General features: G+C 37.4%; 1 protein-coding gene across 1 annotated transcript in view; it reads left to right on the forward strand.

Moving 5' to 3' along the window:
• The first annotated feature begins 711 nt into the window (after window positions 1-711).
• The window catches only part of LOC106920143 (eph receptor A8), a 103,056-nt gene continuing 84,065 nt past the window's right edge, over window positions 712-19,702 (forward strand). Inside the window, exon 1 of the mRNA XM_088005960.1 lies at window positions 712-1,086. Within this exon, the coding sequence (XP_087862086.1) occupies window positions 999-1,086 (88 nt within the window). The 5' untranslated portion in view covers window positions 712-998. The remainder of the gene's footprint in view (window positions 1,087-19,702) is intronic.

Here is a 19,702-nt window from a genome sequence, read left to right on the forward strand (position 1 = left end):
CTTGTCTAGATCCATATTATGAAACATCTTTGAGCAGTTTTACATCCATAAACATCATTTGCACCACGTTAGTCAAATGCATATTAGCTACAGGGTGCTACAGTGCTACAAGGTGCTACAGTAATGGGAGAAAAAAAAAATCTCAGTTTCCTCCTGTAATGAAGCCCATTTGTGTGATCCTGCTGCCACTGCAGCGGTCTGTGAAGGTGTTTGTGTGGAGTGTGACAGCAGAAAGCAATTGATCAGGACAGGTTCATTGATCTGCGGTTCAGTAGATGAATAGATCTGGAGATCAAACAGACACACACATATTTAATAGCATGTTGAGTCACACTGTGCTACACCTGAACACAGCGCAGGTTCCTATATGAATGCAGCGCAGAACACTGATAACCGATCAATGCCATTTGGCCTTGCAGATATGATGCTGTTTTTGGGTTCATTCCACAGTCAGTTATTTGCCACCGGCTAGGTGAGAGTGTGTATGTTTGCGTGTGTCTGCGTGTGTGTTTGAGAGAGCAGAGCCAGTGACAAATGAGGGTAAATAACAGAGAGGGGTGCAGTGTGCCGAACTCATGACCCAGAGTGATAAACAGAGAATCAGAGTTGGCCAGGCAGGTGGGATGGAGAAGGTGTGGTGAACACGCGAGTGTTTAGTGTGCCACGCGGCTCTGATTGGCTAACGCGACTCTAATGGACAGCTAACCCTCCCCTCTCTCACCCCCCGGCATCTTGCCGAAAGTCCGTGTACGTAAGTGTGTGCGCGCGCGCGAGGCAGCCGGCAGACCGAAGCTAGCCGAGGAGGCAGGTTCTAACTCCCAACTCCAATGAGCTCGCAGCCAGACACACACTCTCACTCTCAGACACACACTAAACACTCTGCTCGGCGCTCTCTCTTCAACCCTGGGACACGGAGGAGCAGCAGAAAGAAGACGGAGCGGAGGAGAGAGGGGGAGAAAGGCAAGAGGGAGACTGGCGGAGTGTGAGGGAGATCAACCATGGCTTCAGATCCGGGGCTGGCTGTGATACTGCTGTGGACTATATCACTCAGGGCTGTGGGCGCCGCAGGAACCAGCAGCAATGAGGGTAAGACTGGCACTCTGTACTCTTCTGAATTAAAGCTAAATCATCCTCTAAAGTGTTTTCGTACCTCTGACGGCAGAAGTTTGCCCAGAACAACTTTAAACATATCTGTGTATGTTTGAACTAATCCAGAAATTGCTCATTTGGTGATTGCGCGCGCGAGCGACGGTCACAGCCGCGTGTGTTTGGCGTTAGTGACGTGAGCGTGTCTTCTTCTGTGAGTTCTCCGAGGACATCCTCTTCATGTGTATCCCCAGTGTTTTCATTTTATATGGAGTGTTTCCAGTAACCTTTTTTGTGTCCTTTCATTTCCCCCTGCCCCGCATCTTTCCACCTGGAGACGAAAATCTGTTTTTGTCTCTTGTTCAGCTGATGTCCCACACCGCCCAAAGTCCCCTGATACATTTCATTATTCCATTCAGTTTAGGTTCAAGAGTCGGAGTAAAAAAAAAACGTCCAGTTTCAGCACCACTGCAAGAACGAAAGAAAGAGTTTAGTACACAGTTGAAACGTGATGTCAAAAGTATAAGGTTCTTAAAAAAGTGTGGAATATATGGAATTTATTTTAACTGTCTTCCATGTCTGAATAAGAAAATTGAGTATGGTAAATGTTTGACTTTCCAGATTTCTTAAAATGTTAAGAGAAATATTTATGTTTAGACATTTTTTATCCAACCCATTTTCCAGAAATGAATTTGCATTCATTCAAAATTAAAAATGGAACCGTATTCCTCTACTTTTTTTTATTGGACAATAATTCTTAGTTTTGATGCCAAACAAGTATTGGCACTAATTTTTGGGAATTTTACGAATTAAATAATGGCATAATCGGGCAAAAGCTGTGATCTATTTTACTATTACTTTACAAGATTAAGCCTAGTCCAAAGAGTTCAGCTTTTGCATCGATATTAATTAGACGTGAAAAGGCCATTTACCAAACCACTGAATTGTAAATTAGTTTTGGTATTGAATTATTTCAAATCTTGGGAAATCAGAAGACCTAAACTAGGTTGGCGTTTTTTCACCCAAATGTTCAGGTTTCTGTTATGCCTATTGGACAAATCTAAAATAAACCTGGAAAAGTGTGGAACTTTGTAAATAAATACTTACAAGAACTTGGGGTGAAGGCTGCTTCTTCTCCGGTTTACAAAAGTCACAGTGGAGAGAGCCAGGCCCACTTCACGTCATATCTGCAAAATCACATTAGATTATATCTCTATGAAATTTTATACCCTCTTTTCCTTCACTGCTCTTGTTTGAACAATGACCATTTGAATATCTGACCGCGGATACGTTCCCTTTCCTGCTTGAAGTCGGCAACTTTGAAAGATGATTCTCTTTGTAAACAAACTCATAATGTGTCTGAAGACAAGGACTCATTTTCATTGTCCTTATTATCTCCACAGGTCTGAAATCAGTGGTTAGTTTAATTGAAGCCATTGCTTTGCCACAAACTGTGAGTTAGGAGTAGACTGGACGAAGATGCTTCCATGTTAAAGCTTTTATTGTTGTCGGATAGCAAACTGTGAAAAGAAGGGCAGAAAAATCTGGAAGCAAAGCCATGAAAATTACCTTCACTAAATATCATCTTTCAAGGTTGGACTTTGACATTAAACAGAACTTTTTGTGACTGTAAAAAAATATGTTTAGGGAAAGTGTTCAGGCATACAATGAAATTCAAAATCAAAATAAGTTATTTTAGCTTCTGCTCTAAGCACTGTTTGTCTAATATTTAAACTTCAGGTGGAGCAGTGGTTTATCTTTAATCCACACAATTAGAAATTAATTTGATTTAAAAGAAAAGAACACTTCTGCTTTAGTTATGTTTAAAACAAAGAAAAAAAAAACTATTCAAGCCTCATTTGGACCAAAATCTAAATCATAGATTTTGAAAGAGAGTAAGTTGTTTTCCTATGAAATTTATAAAAATAAGTTAAGGAAATAAATTCTTGCTTTTCTTCTGCTTAAAACCAAACTTTAACTGGGCTGCAAATATTTAATTTCCACTGAATGGAGGAGTTTGTCTTTGAAAAGCTTTAAATTTAACTGGTGCTTCAAGCAAAACCTCGCTGCAGAACAGGCGGGCATTCAAACTCCCTCACACTGGATGAACCAGGTGTGTGTATGGAGGACCTCAGAGCAGGCGAGGGCCGCCAGCCATTTTGTTTTTCTTCTTTTTTTAATAAAATGTATATATTTTCGGTTTGCTTCAATCTTCTGTTGTATGTAGACGTAAACAGCCAGTCGTTTTTTGACGACGAAGGCTGAATTATACTTTTGATCCTATTTGTACCAAAGCAAATCCCTGTATGTGCAGATTAATTTATATGTACAGAGATGAAGTCTGGACACAAAGAAGCAAAATATAAAAATACAAATAATGTTTGGAAAAACTATTTTATGTCGGTTTTCTTTACAAAAAAGTCCATTGCGTGGTAGAAAGTCAAAGGTAGAATATTTATTCAGCTGGGATTGAGTTCAGAACTTTTAGCTTTGTTTTCTTTATTTCATTTTCATTATCTATTCACACATTTTTAATTCTATGCCACCATTAAAAATCTTCATATTTATGGAAAAGTATACAAGACCTTGACAAGACAGAAGGCTCAGTTTATAAAGAATAAAAATGGGCTATATTTAAAAACATACAATAAGTTGAAGCCAGTAGATATGTTTTTAATGTTGTTAATTATTATTATTATTATTTTCATTTTTGGAGGTAGCAAAACTAAAAGTATGCATCACAAAAGAGCGGCAATCAATTCTAAATGTTTTAATACTTAGATGAACGACGATCCTAATAGCAGCCCCATACACTACCGTCTCAGATGTCTGGATAATACCAAGGCCACTTGCAGCAAGAAAAAAATACATCTGCGATATCTGTGAAAAGTAAACCAAGAAGTTCTGAAATAGATAGAAATTAAACAAGATTTTGAAGTGAAACAAAGGATACAGAGATGACAATTACACTTATAATTTATCTAATAAAAGAAATAACTGGTTTGGTCACTGCAATTTTTTTGTTTTTGTTTTTTGTTGTTGTCATTGTTCGTACAACGTTTGCAATTTTACGTCTTGTGTGTCTGTTTTTAGAGTTCATGTTTGTGTCCCTATTTCATCATGAAGACACTCACTGCATTGTTTTCACAAATTGGTTTGATGTGATTTAAAAAGAACCAATGAGAAAAAAAAAAAAATTCTCTTCTTTTTTTTTTTTTTTTTTTCCCCCAATAATGCAATTGTTGAATTCATGTGAATTTCTATTCTAATCATAGATTCACACTCCAGGCTTTGATTTAATATTCATCTTTATCTGAACTGACTAGTGTTTAGGGGAAATACCGCATGGCTTACAGTATCGTATATTAAATAAAAACTGAAACAATTTAAATAAAATACGTGAAGATAAAATGTGATCTCATAGTCTTTACGCATACGCATTTAAAAAATATATATAGTTGTTATTTTGATAAACATATACGAATAAAGGGAGTGTGCATTGACAGTATCTGACAGAAACCCAAGTTTGTGTTTTGATAATTTTTCTTCAGACTCACATTTGAATAGCTCGAAGATCGAGGTAGAAATTCTAAATCCGTTTCGAGTGTCAGGATAAACTTTGAAGTCAATACAAGCTAAAAGACCAGGGAGCTAGCACGTTGTTCTTGGACGATGGAAGGTTTTTAGAACAGCTCTACACAGTGATCATACTTCACACCTAACCAGGAATAAATACCTGCTAAAGTAGCTATAAGTATAAATACTCACAACATTATTCAAATGCATTTTACTTTTTGTGAAGTAGCGTAATGTTTATTACATAACTGATTGAAGCTGCCTAGTTAATTATGTTCCTTGGTGTTTAACCGTCAGTCAAACGTCGAGTCTCAGAGCTTGTTGCCTTTGTGTCTTTAAAGAACTACCAACACAAGACTATTTCACCGCTGTTCTATCACCGATTTTATAGCACTCTGACCTGTCTATTCAGATTTTAGCTGGCTCCTATTCTTCTCTCACAGTTATAAATAACAATGTAGAAATTATTTGTCTAATTCGGGGATAAATTGAAGATCAAACTGTCATGAAATTGAGCAAAGAAATCTTTATCGTAAAACAACACGTGTTTCCAAAAAATATTTCTCCCTCTACATTACATAAAATCTGCAAACTCACTTAAATCCTGCTTGAGACAGAGGTGTCCCTATATAACACAACTAAAACAAGACAAAGCTCTCAAACTGGTTTTATGTCCACATTTAAAAACAGAGTAGTAAACCATATCACAAGTTGTTTGATTTATGTTTTTTTTTTTTTTTCCAAGTTCAGCTTTATGTTAATAGCAGCTGTGATTAACTCATTACTGGAAAGGGGTCAGAAGAAGCTCTGATTTGCCATGAGATGTGTTTGATTGTTAAACTGTTTATTTATTGTAACTATACGGTAGTATTTCTATGATTTATCATTGATTATTTATCAGGCATCTTCTCCCTTATGTGTATTTGTGAGAGAGAAAGAGATGGAAAGAGGTGGTACACAGCTCTACAGTGAAACATAGTTTCACATGAATGTGGCTAGCGTTACTAAGGGTGTATTTCCCATTGAAATACTTTTATCTTATACGAGCTACCCAATCGGCTGCACGGTAGTCATAACTGAACTTCTGAAAAGGATGAAAAGGAGAAACTGCTGTTTTAGGTTTGAACACTGAGTCTAACTCCCTTTTGTGCCTGGCTGAATAAACGGCTGTCATGCCTGTTGTCCTGCACACCTTTAACTTTAATCCACGCTAGTGTTAAATAATCTTACCTCTATAACATCTTCAACTCTGAAGAATGTTGTGTTTGCAGTATAAAATCAGCTAAATTGAGATCTTCCGACGTTTCTCTGGTAACGTGCGGAAATCTTGTTCTTTAAAATATGTTGTGAAATGTTCGTTGATAAATTCTGAATTTCTAGATGACATTGTCCAGCAACAGGTGAGGGAGGGGAAATTCTACTGTAAGCATCATATGACCAATTAGAAAACATCTCACTGGATGCATTTCCACTGACCATAAAATTGCTCAAATTGAAATTACAAAAACAAATCTCCTTAATGGAAACCCTCCTGGCAACATAGCAATTTGGAAAAAAACTCAAGTTTTTAAAAAAAAAAAAAAGAAAAAAAAAGGTTTTGCACTAGGTTGAGGTGGTTTTTCAACAGTATTGAAGTTTGTGTACACATAGCAGCTTATTTGTTCACTCCGGCCTCCTTGGACAATGTGCAGCTGTGCAGCTGGTGCCACCAGAGCTCACAGCATCGCACATTTCATCAAAAGCTAGGTTTGTCATTTTAAAGTGTTGAATCCATAGCTCTTCTGTAAAATTGTCAAGTACAATTTCCCCCAAAACGGCGCATTCATAGCCGCTCGCAAGTATAAGGAGTTTGCTGCTCCAATGACTGAATAAGATGCAGACGTCTTTTCTGGTAGATGATGAGTGCTAACGCCATGGCTGAAATATGAGTGTCTTATGTAAGCATTTACATCCATCGCCGCCATGATTTTTATTGTCCTATTGCGTTTGACATTAAAAGAATATGAGAATAGTTTTGTGCACATTTGTCTCTCAAACCATGAGCTCAAACTCAAATGTGGTATTTAAAAAAAAACAAAACAAAAAAAAACACAGGCCATCACTCCCTGGATAAATCAGATTGTCAGAATAAAAGAGACTGATATTTGAGTCTGTGTTTGGTCAGGTGATGTGAGCCAAATGTACTTTATATTAGACATCTGGTGTGAGCGTATACAGAATCACCTACCAGGATTTTCTCCACACAGCCTCTTCTTTCTGCGAGCGCTGTCCCTGATTTCTCTCACTGCCACGTGCAGCAGGAGGATAGCGAGCTTTCCTTCAGGTTGTCGTTCGTTCTGAGAAAGATGAAAAGACCCACGCAGAGAACAGGACTCACTGCTAATGAGCAAACCGTAGGTGGATGATTATTAACACATACCTCTGCTGCAGGATGACCAAATGGGGAAATAGGGACCCAGAGGCAGGAACAGTGTGTGGCAGTTTCTTTTTTTTATCTGCTTTATTTTAAGATTTGAGGATGAAATATAGAAGTAACTGAAACAAAAACACCGAGGTTGAAAGCAACTACACTGCTGGGAGAATAGTTTTTTTTTCTTCTCCTTCAGCAAGAAAATGTAAAGACAAATTTGTCCGCTGGAAAAAAATGTGTTTGATTTAGATCGCTGCTGCCGTGGACGTACACACAGCTGTTCATTTTACTCAACTATTCTAGTCAGCAGGAGACCAGGCTCGTGTTTAGCAGCATTGTGCGAAAAGAAACTACGTCTCGGTTAATAGCTCAGAGAGAAAACCTCATCTCCATACATTAGAGAGAGAAAAAGCCTCTCGGCTATTACGCTAAGTAGTGAAGCTGCTTAAGCCACATAGCTCAAGGACACTTCAGCAGCCTCTCTGACAGGATACGTTTCAGCCCCAAAGCCTTTCATGCTTCAAATTTTAACACAGATTACTGGTATTAGTATGTAGCTTTTCACACATAAAAAACTTTATCTGAATGTAGATTACCTGAATATTTACTTTTTACTTTTTCCTTCCTGTGTTTTAATGTAGTCCTGCAATGTGTAGAATAAATTGGAGCCTTATTGAAAAGTTTATGTATTTCAGTAACTCCATCATTAAGGGAAATTCGTTATATAGCTTAGCTACACAGCTTTTTTCAAGCCTTTATTTCTGCTATTTTTTATGATTTTCTGCTTCCAGCAAATTAAATCATGACATTTATGGTTATATTATTATGACCAATAAAAAACATTTGAACTTGGTAAAAAGTATGTTTGATACCTGGTCAAAAGTCATTTTGAAAATGTACTTTTAATTTGATAAATGAGGCTATTTTCTATTTTTCTTAACTATGACTGTTAACAATGGCAATTGGAGACAATATTCAGCTCGATAAACACAATTACTTAAAAATTACTGAATTCAGAGAGTGTGTATTCCGTATATAGCTACAGTCTTCTGTTATATAAATAAAAATACATTTTGAATTTATCGACTGTTTTAGGAAGTGCTGACCTAAAATGTACTTTCCCTTTGGGATCAGTGAAATTTTTTAAATTGATTCAAGTAGAATTTAATTCTTGATTTTTAGCTGAAGTTATTCATACCGGTGACGGTTTTAGGTTTAAATTTATTTTAAATGAATAATTTTGTTTATGATTAAACTAGGCATTTCTCAAATGATGAAATAATGAACCCCCTTGCCCCCCGCGCAAACAAAAGAAAACACACAAAATAAATCCTGATCAGCTTTTTATTCATTTAAAATAAAATTATTTAAAAAATTGGTTTGGTGATGAGGTCCAGATATAAATTTGTTTATGAGCCCAGATGTTAATTATTTTATATCAACAATACCTACTATTCAGATGGGTTGTTTTTGGGTTATTAGGTAAAATAAATCACTCCTACATGTTAGCCTTTGTGGAATGATTTACTATTCACTCTAATGACCAAATATACAATAAGCAGTTTTACTCTAACATAAATAATTTTCTTAATTTGAATACAATTTAAAACGAACCAAAATTCCTTTTTGAAAACTTAATTAAATGTCTTCAAAACACAAACCACGTGCTTCGACTCTATCTCTGATTGAGTTTCCTACATATTAGATTTGCACATTCAATAATAAAAGTCAATCGCAGCAGCTTTTTATATTACCCAGATTTTTTTTTTTCTGTAACTGTCTATATTTTATAATTACAACAACTCAGTTTCCAAACATGGACCCAGACTTGCTCACACAGTCACAGTTAAGTAGCTTTCGGGAGATCCTCCTCTCCTCTTCCCCAGAGCGGTCCAAAGTCCAAAATATCCCACTCAAAGCTCACTCAGCAGTTCTGCTTGCTTACAAGCATTCAAAGTCCAGTCTCCAGTTGCCATGCTGAGGTTTTCTGACTGCGGGGTTTTGGAACATTCTTACCAATCGTGGAGTTGGTGTTGCTATGTTAGCACACCCACAGTGTCTCATAAAAACTGCGACCAAGTCCTCTGACCTGTTTGTCTCGTTCTTCTCACTACAACACTCTTGTCCTTCTTCTGTCCTCCCCTGGTATCCGTTTGCCCCTTGTTCTCCTAAACTGCTTTAAACAGCATTGGGATTGTGCTATATGTTCTGTTTTTAATACCATTTTTCTCAATTTAAAGATACACCATAAAATATTACTTTATCACGTTTACGTAAAGTATATCACTTTTTTCATGAGCATATTTTATTGTCTGCTAAAGGCCTGGCCTGACATAAACCAGTTTGTTGTTCTACACTTTTCCTCCTATAGAAGATCTGGGCTCTCAGCTTTTGACCAGTGATTGATTCCTGGAGGTGAAGGACTCTGTTGAAGTTTTACATTTTACATCACTAACCATTGTTTGTGATGTATGTAATGCGCCTGTTTGTTTCTATGAACCTTACAGAAAATATTCTGCGCTGTAAACAACCATCCTCCACAGTGCCGATTCGAATGAAGCGGCTGTTAATGCTCATGTTTGGAAGCGTGACCATCACGGACTGAACGGCTTCCTTCACTTCCTCCTCTGTCATTGCTACAACTACAAGCAGACTACAACTCTAAAACAGTGCAGAAAAACAACATTCACAAATTCTCCTTCTGTTCGCTGATTGGCTCGGTAGAAATTTTACTGTAGCAATCCGAGACAAGAGAAAGCCAAGCCTGACTATGAAGTGAGATTAGAATAGAGCGGAATTGCATTGGTAGGCACTGGCCAGGTGACTAGATGCCAGAATAATGACAAACTAAAACCTAAAACCGTCTCAATGCTGGTTCTTTAGTCTCTATTTTAAACAAATTGGAATCGTCCTATTTGTGTTTGAAATGGTACACCTTTTCTTCACTCAGCCCCATGCATATCACTCAGACTCACGGCAACGCCCACCTGGTGATGAGTCAGGATTGGAATAGCAAGCACGGGACAGGAAGAAGGAAGAGGAATGTTAGCATTCATTGATTGCTCAGGGCATAGCAGGACTTGAGCTGAGCTGTAAAAGCATTGACACCATGAAAGTCTCCAATGACATGAAAAAGTCACTACATTTGTCACTTGCTGTTTTTTTTTGTTTGTTATATGTGGGGTCTGGAAAAAATGAGAATGGGCCCACATTATAGCAAAGTGTTGTGAAAATCTTATGGAAGGTGCTCAAACTTTTTGACTTGTCGACGGTTCCCAGCCTTCATACTTTGGCTTTTTACTGATGCCGACTTATTGTCTGACTGCCGTCACTAAAGACTAGTAATTCCACAAAACACCTTAACACCGTGGTGTTTAAAAGGCATTTCTACTGAAATTTAAAGGAACTATGCATAAACTAGTTATTTCTGAATTATTTTATATAATATTTTGGGCATCTAGGAAATAGAGAATTAGAAATGTATAAATAATGTTGGTAATCCGAACTGCTTTAGAAAGGGAATGCTGTTAATGTAAATAACTGGTATAAATTCTATGTATAATCTGAGCTCAATATACATTAATCAATAATCATGTCTTTTATTACCTCTTCACAGACTTTTTCTGAGCTAAAGTCTTTTCACTTTATCATTTCGGTTGAACTACTTTTATGAGCTAACTATTGCAAACTGTTCTTTCTGGTTCCTAAATTTACAACATGGTTCTTCTCCGTTCATTCAGACTGTCAGTCGAGGCTCTGTAAAGCGAACTCCTCTCCTCCTCAGGAGAGAGTCTTTATTTTTAGTGAGGTTGGAACGCAAACTTTTTCCTTTTTTCCTGTCCTGGCTGGTTTTTCTTTACACAGGTTACTGATGTTTGACCCTCCAAGAGTTTTCCTCCTGCAGGCACCGGTGTCTATGAAGACATCAACCTTGTTAGCCAGCTGTCAACAGAAATGTTGGAGTCACCAGATCGATATGTCCTCAGAGCGGTGAAAGGCCACGCGTCCCGAGGTGGAGGCCTCTCCTGTGTGCCGTCCAGACCTTTATCAGATCCTTATGCTGGGCTGGCCACAGATCAGCGGCGGTGAGCTGACTCTGCTGTGCTCTGTGATCGCAGTCGTGCTGCTGGTAAATACACGTTTCTACACTTTGCTAGCATGCGGGGTGTGCGGTCTCTCCTTGGGATAGCCGAGGGTAGAGCTGAAATGTGAGAAATGATTGTAGTCGAGGCTTGGCAGCCCGGTAATGGGCTGGTGTTGTGGTTGTGTTGGCACGTCCTTCCTGGGAGAAAATCCTTGTGATGTTCCCTTCAGCGGAGTGACGGAGAGGTGTTTCTGCAGGGATGGCCTCCACTCAGGTACAGGCTGACAAGACGAAAAGCAGATGAGTTTAAAACAAAGGAGCTGCTTCGTGATGGAGGCTGACGGAGAGAAGCGCTCCGCTCGCACGCAGAGTGCTCACAGTGAGATCAAGAGAGGGAAAGAGGGGGTGGCAGCTGTCTAAAACACACCTTCTCCAAGTTCCACCAGCTGGCGTCTTTAGAAACATTCGGAGGAAGCACCGAGCTGATATTTGCTGATAAAATGCTCTCAATTCCTTTTAATCCTTCAAAGGACTTAAATGTTCATTAAGTTTAATGGAAGTCCAATGAAAGTCTATTATTTTCTGATAACCACAGGGAAACCTGCCAGCCGGTTCCCAGTGCTGCGTTCCAGCTATTAAGGTCAAACTGCAGGTTTGTGCTGCCACTCTGTGAATAATCAGAGCTGCTTTACTTACAAAATGTGGAGAATTTATAGGAATTCAAACACTTGAACATATGTGACAAATGATAAGTAATGCACTACTGTACTGATTTTGGACAATACATTTCATCAAATTTATCACAACTTTTTTTTCTAAGGATATTAAAATGGCCAAGTCAATGACTTGAGAAGCTGGTGAGTGTGAATATAAGAATGTGTTAAAAGATGTGCTTAATAACACAACTGCCATAGTTTAAAATACTTTGAAACAGCCTTCAGCACACAAGCCGTAACGTCTCCTCCATTTTTAATGATCCGTTTGCTTTATTTCTACGCTGGATCTGAGGTGAACCCCACTAAACTGCTGGAGGACTGTAGGTTATACCAAAATAAAAGATCAATTCAGAATGTAACACTTTTTGTCAAACATGTATTATTTACGCAGTTAAAGTGGTCGACTTGTTCTTGGGGATTATTTAGAAGGTAAATGATCAGATTTAAAAAATGCTTTGACACATGTTTTGTAAAAGACTTTGGGTTCCTTCATTTTTTTTTTGTTTTGTGAATTTTATTTTTCCCTGCTTTGAGGTTTTGATGCATATTTGGCCAATTGATTAGGGTGTATTTAAATTGTTTAAATAGTGACAGTAATTTATTCTTTTAAAAAAGGAACAATCTGTCACTTTGACTCCATTTTAAATACATTGTGAATAAAGTGATTTTTTTTAAATTAGCTTGCGTTATAGTCTCTTTTTGAATTTTCGACACGAACATGATAGAAAACTAAAAATCTATCAGAATGAACGTTGCAGATAATTTTTGATATTCCACTCCTAGTTTTAATTTTTAGCAAATTTGTTTTTATTTGCGTTAGCGTAATGAAGCTCTTCATTTCAAGATAAGATTTTGCAACAACTCAAAGCAGACCTCATCCAGTTCTATCTTCTGTTTCAGCTTTCGCGTCTAAACCAGGAGTTTACAGCCTTTAAAGTCCAAACAACCGTTTTTTCCCTCACTCCAGCTAAATAAAACTCTTTCAGGGTCATAAATGTTACATTAATTTTTGAAAAAAAGACATGTTTTGATTTGTATTCTACTATAGATTTTCTAAATGTGACATGTTGTAAGAACCAATTTGACCAATCTAAGGTTTTAAAATAAATAAAAATGTGTAAAGAGGATGGATACATGTTCTCCCATGGGATGTTGATATTTGTGAAAAATTTATGTAAAAAAAATAAATCACATATTTCCAACCAGTCTCCTTCACCAACTGGTCTAAGAAAGTATCACTGGTACTTTATAGTGTTGAAATGCTGAAAAGTCCAACATTTTACAAACTTTAAAAGAACTATGACTAGAAAGTCTACATTCTGATAAATAGAAATTTTACTTTTTCCCTCTTACAAAAAAACAAAAAATAAGATAGAAAGGAAATATGTAAATGATTTTTAGAAACTAAAGTCTTGTCTAAATAGTGAATTAGTAGAAAAATTCTCCTGCCAGTTTATCCAGACATCTCTTCAGGAATATGTACACACAGACATAAGAGATCCTAGTTTAGAAAATGATACTTTATGTAAAGTTATCTTAAAAAAAAAAAAAACTTAGAGAAAAGAGATTGAATCCTGTGCAGTTTTAACAGAAGGTTTTCAATGTCTTGCATCAGCCCCTTGTCTGTGATTCACCTACTGGAATTCATAAAAATACAAACATACAGTTCAAATATAAAAAGATCTTGAGGTTGAACACTTTAAAAAATATATTTCAATGTGGACTAGACAAGCTTGACAGAAGGAAAATGACAGGAATTCTCCCAACAGTGTTTCACTGTTCTCTGCATCAGCTGCCTCATGCTCATACAATCCCTCTTTTAATTCACAAATCTATTCCTTGTCTCACTTTGATAGCAGATTAACAAAACGAGCCATGTATCCCTGTGAGGTTGTAAACAGAGTGTGTCTTTAAGTTTTTATGCCAATTGTTCAATTATTACAACAATGTGTCACATTCTGACTAAATATTCTGGTGAGGAACAAAAACCTAATTAACAGTAGCATTACATCAGATTGAGTGTTAGAAATGAAGAAACTGGCATATACCAACACGGGGAGAAATCTTTTTATTGCTCAAAGCAAAATCTCAAAAAAAAAAAAAAATCTGATCACTAAATCAGAATCAATTTGCCTTTACATATGATCTGATAGTTGTTATGGAAACTTGCCACTCTTTTCTGTAGTGGTAGTATTTATTTCATCTCCCCTTACCATCCTTCTTACTGCAGGTTGTGGCAACATAAACATGGGTCCTTGTACTGCCAAGCAGCCAGTGGCCAAAGGAAATTCATATCTATGTTACATAATATTTAAACCCTAGGGAACCAGGAAGGCAAGGGCTACTAATTAAAAGTTCCTTAAAACTATGGCGGTATAAAACTGTCAAGCATAAATTTAAAACATGCAGATATGCAGAAGGTTGAGCAGGATGTAGTGCTTAACACTACTGTGGTGCACACAAGTACAACACTGACACCGGATTGTCTACCTATGAAAATGACTCCAATGTAATATAAGCAGTTTTGATACAGTTGGTGTCATAAGTTCAGCTCACCTAACCTCTGAATAAACCTTCCAGACCAGAAATCAATGAGCTTTGTTGGTAAAATATTGATACAATCACACAACTGCAAGAAAATGTACTTTTTCAGTTGACTGAAGTTATTGATCGTTCTGAAACTGTACCAAAGTCATTTTTAAATTGAAGTATGAACAAAACAGAATTTTTGACTTTTTTTTTAGATTTTCTTATGATGTTAGTGGCCTTTATTCAACTGTAACTGGACAGAAACAAGGTGAAAACATGCAGAAAATGACCTGGGACTCGAACCAGGGACAAGTGTATGGAGGACTGTAGCCTCTGCATGTGGTGCGCCTGCTCTACCACTGAGCCATGTGATGTCCAGATGTATTTAGGTTTTGTTGCTTTTAGCATTATCAATGAACCCATCACATGTCTGGACTGTGGAAAGTAATTAGAAAACTTATTGAGAACATTTAACCTCTGTAAAGAGACCTTTCAACTGGTCATAGAAACAGACGTCACTGCCAACTTAGTTTATTTTCATAATTAGTTTTTTATGGAATCATTTGAATTTACATATAGTAAATGAAAAGCCTTCATTAATTTCATTAAAGTTAATCTAAACATTGCCTAGAATTGTTCAGCGCAGCCTTTGAAATCCTGTTATCATTTAAGAGAGCAATTAACTTTCAGAGAGAAAAAAAAGAGCAATACATAGCTTTATAAAAAATGGCAGTACAGTCTTATTATGACGTACAGAACATATCTGATGCCTGAGGGACCTAAAACTAGAAGTCAGAAGCATCCTTTCTCTCTCTTTAGTAAACCAGACCAACTGATTGCAGTAAGACGGATGTCTATATGAATTAGATCTTAATGTTGAGCTTTGTTTTGAAGTAAAGTGGTTTAACCTGTCACAACATTGTACTATATTAGATTGCATAAAAAATTAATTAATAATTACATTTAAAATAAGATTTAAAATATTACTGAAATTGTAACGTTTCAAATCTATTCTAACAAGGTATTATGTCAGATGTCTTTCACTGGCCGGGTAAAAATCTTAGCTAGCTTACAGGTTTGACTCTGAACCTCCTTCAACCACAAGTCTTAAGAACATCATAATACGCTCCAATATGTTATTTTTTCTTTTTGTTTTAGTGAGGAAGAATTAATCAAATAGGAGGTAATGATGGATTTTTTTGATAAAGTTATTTGAAGAAAAATAGGCATTTCTGGTGTTTTTACACCCAATACTCCAGTAGACTCGGTTAGATTTGGGATGAAAGTTACAACATTTGTTACATGTTCAGCTGGTCCGGTTTACTGTCAACCAATCCAAAACCTTTGAAAAACCTGTTTACCCTCTTCACCTGTGGTAGCGCTGTTCTAAGAACCAATGACGGAAACAACATGAAAACCTCTAAAGAAGACACTAAGCACAACTTCCTTCTTCACGAAATGCAAAAACGTCAGAGTGGTGTTGGATTGTGGCGGTTGTAGGATTTCTGTTTTGTCTTTGACAAAAGACCATAATACATTTCTCCCACTAGCACTAGACTTGTACGTTTGTTTTGGTTGTATTTACCCAGAACGCCCTGCACTGTAGTCGGTTTCCTGCTTTTGGAGTGGTCTCTGGTCTGATAGACATTCACATTCGCTCCAGAGTTGGCTTCAGCTGAACCTAGACCTAATTTGTTAGGCGGTCCAGAGTTCACGTGTTTGATCCTCATCAGAGTTCGATTGAACATTCATGTCTCCGCAAATGAACCAGACTTTATAGGCAAACAAATTAGAGTTGGTTCAAAGCTGACTAAAAGGGGCTGGTGTGAATGCACCCTAGGTATTTGATTTAAAATTGCAGCACAAAGATGTTATGTGAGACTGTTATCTGTATCTAAGCAAATATTCATAGATGACACATTTGGCCAACTTCCTCTTATGCTATCAAAGACCTTTCATTGCTCTAAAAGGCCACCTGACTAATCAGTAATTATGAACTGATTAGTCAGAGTAAAAACAGATTTCATGGACCAGCGATCAAAAAATAGTGCAAGTACCACACAAATAGAACTGCACAGAAAACACTAAAATCCAACATTGTTTTGTTTCTTTTGTCTGTGGTAGACATAAGGAATCACCAAAGAACACTTCTCTACCCCTCCACTGCACATTTTGAAGGCTTGGAGTCACAGCCACATTTGTATGACCTGTATTAATTTCTGCCTAACGTGTTTCTATAGATATTGTGGTCTATTTTCTCTCATAAGGTAGGCACTCTCTGAAGGAGGAACAGTGACGTGGCCATGGTGTGAGACATGCTGACTGACAGTAATTATCCCCATTCATCATTAGGCATAAGCCAGGGATGATAAGAGCTCTTTATGTAAAATGTCAGCTCGCTGAAATGATGAAAATGATTAAAGGGCGTCTGCGTGAAATAGAGACGTACATACAGCTCAAGCTGACAGCATGAGGCCCGCGGATGGAGCGCACTCTGACTGGGAAAATGAAAAAGAATGCAAGTACTTTTATTTATTAAAGTGGAGTGAGGGCAAGGCTGATATAAAAACATCAGAGGCTTCCCGATGCTGCAAGTTGAGTGTGTATTGATAAAATTTCTACTATTTTCCCCGCTCTCTTTCGCTCTGCTTCTTTGCTCAACCCAGCTAACCTCTGGGTGAACTTTCCCAACCAGAAATCAATAAGCCCAGCCATACTTTGTTGAAATTTCGCTTCAGCCGGTTAAACCACGAGTCACGACTTTCCCTCCGTTTCAGCAGTCATTGCGAAAACATCAACCTACTTCTCAGTGGACACCAGCACACACAGATAGTACACTGTCATCTGCTTATAGACTTTCCTCTCTTTTGTATTCAACTCATCTGTCCTTCTCTGTCGCTTCTTTTCCCCTTACTTCTCCTTTTTACCTGCTCTATAAATAGCTCCGCTTGCCTCTCCTCTGCGTCTGTTGTCATCCCTTGGGAAGCAGGGCAGGCCTGGGCAGCAGTACAGTCGGCTGTTCGCTCCGGTGTCCCCTGGGAACCGATGGGCCTCGCTAGCCCTGAGCATCCTCCATCCTCCATCATGCAGCAAACATGATGCCTCGCAGGCGTGCGAACACAAAGCAGGGTCTTGTGCTCCAGCCCAGGAGCACCTGCTAAAATAAGATATGAGGGATTGTGCCGGGCTGCGCTGGCCACTGTAAACCTAATCAGAGGAGTGGAGGCTCCACTGCTTGCTCTTTCTAACCCAATCTTGTGGTTTCGGAGAAGGGTAAACCGTCGAGTGTTTACAGTATATCCTGCTGTTTCTTTGTTGGGAAAGCGCTGTCTCCAGTAAATTTTGTGCTGATATTATCAAAAAAGTTGCACAGTGCACACCTCTGTGCTTAATTTCCATAACAATTTTGGACGCTCTGGCACTGATTATGATGTGTGCTCCTGTGTCTCCAGTGTATAAATAAGTTGTACCTTGCAAGACACGGCTCACCCAGACGTGATGCAGGGAAGGCTGCCAGTTGTTATATTTTTCTCTGACTGGGAGATTTTAGATGAAGAAACTACTTTTCTGATGGTGGTAATCTAGAAACACAAAGATTCAAGACTGAACCTACACTTGTGCTCTAAAGGCTCAGACATGACACAGATTGACGTTTTAGGTCTACTCGTCTCTCATGTAATCAGGAGTGAACTGAAGCTGATATGTAAGCAGACTACAGCAGCAGTTATTACTTGTGCATGTTTCCATGTGAAAGGGTGCGCTTGATTTCTTCACCACTTATCTTCATGACTGTGGGGTATCTATTCATGCTCTGTAATGATAATGAGAACGCTAACGTCTCTAACTGAATGCTGTATTAAATTACTTTGAATTGTTTTAGAAGAGAATTAAATTTATTTACATCTGATATAGTTATTTCAAAGACTTTTTAGAGAGTGTTCTACTGTATTTAATAGAGGCTGGGCCCTTGACTCGTTCATTTTGATTAATTAATTACATGGATTTTAATGTGTTAAAAATAGATTTTTTTTCTTTTACATACAAAGGTTCCACCCTGAACCTTTGTATTCATGTATTTTTGTTAAACTTGTAAGTCTGATGCACAAGCAACATCGGCAAACGGCAGCAATGGATGACGAAGCCGCTTGTCTTGGCTCACCGGTTGTTAATTTTAGTTTCAAAAATTGATCTGATTGGACACTGGAAGAAGCAATTGTTGTGTTCAAGTTGTGCTAAAAGGAGTTATCCAATCAGTGAAACTATTGGAGGCTAAAACAGCATCTCGGTGCTAAACATGTAGCAGCAGCACAGACATCATAAACTCTAATGTCAGCGTCCACAGGCCACATTTCTAAAGAAGTTCCATGAATAATCAGGAGTTCCTGAAACACTGGAAAGATGGATAGGATCTAAATGACAGATTAAAAGCAATAAATATCTTTGTTGTTGAGCCCATATGTCTATTTATTCAACAATTTAGCATCAAAAAGGGTGCCTGAGTTGAAAACCATATTTATATTGTCAGCATCTTGTTTCTGAATAAATTAAGATTAATTACAGGCCCTGCAATTAATTTGATTAAAAGTGTTAATCAAGTCCCATTACTAATTTTGTCATACATTCAACATTTTCTCTAAATTACAACTATATTTCATTTTGATCATTTTATTCAAAGCAACATGTTTGCTGTTTATTCTTGTCTGGAAAAAGCTTTATATAAATCATAGTTTCTTACTTGTGATATGAAATTCTGCAAAGATGACGGTTCAATATAATCAGTAGTAGAATGTAGATGGCAAACTTTTTACCATTTGACATAATAAACTCAATTTGACTGCATTGTTTTATCCCTAAGATTGATACAGAACACATTATTATATTTTAATCTTTCTATATAATTTCGATAAATTGACTACAGTAACAATAAAAAGTATTTACCCACTTGGATGTTTTATCTGTTTAATTTACAAATCAGTAATTATTAACAAAATGTAGCCTTTTTGACAAAAGAAAAACAAACTTTTCTTATCAGCATTGTATATGTTTCTGTATAGAATATTTCATATTTCCACTTCACATTGAGGGATTGCTTTGTGACGATCTCACTTAAAATCCCAAAAATTACAGTAATAGAAAAAACTTTAAAGGTTTAAGGGGTGTGAAAACTTTCAACGTGCTGAATCGCAGTTCCACGCAGGTACCATACATCCCTCTGATTATATTGTTTAATTTTTCCTCATTAGTTTTATTGAAAATCCTCTAAACTGAAAGTCAGCAGAGGATTCAAACATATTGGAGTTC

Source organism: Poecilia mexicana, unplaced genomic scaffold (genome assembly GCF_051168715.1).
Source record: "Poecilia mexicana isolate PSO_F unplaced genomic scaffold, ASM5116871v1 scaffold_5, whole genome shotgun sequence".
Taxonomy (NCBI): Eukaryota; Metazoa; Chordata; class Actinopteri; order Cyprinodontiformes; family Poeciliidae; genus Poecilia; species Poecilia mexicana.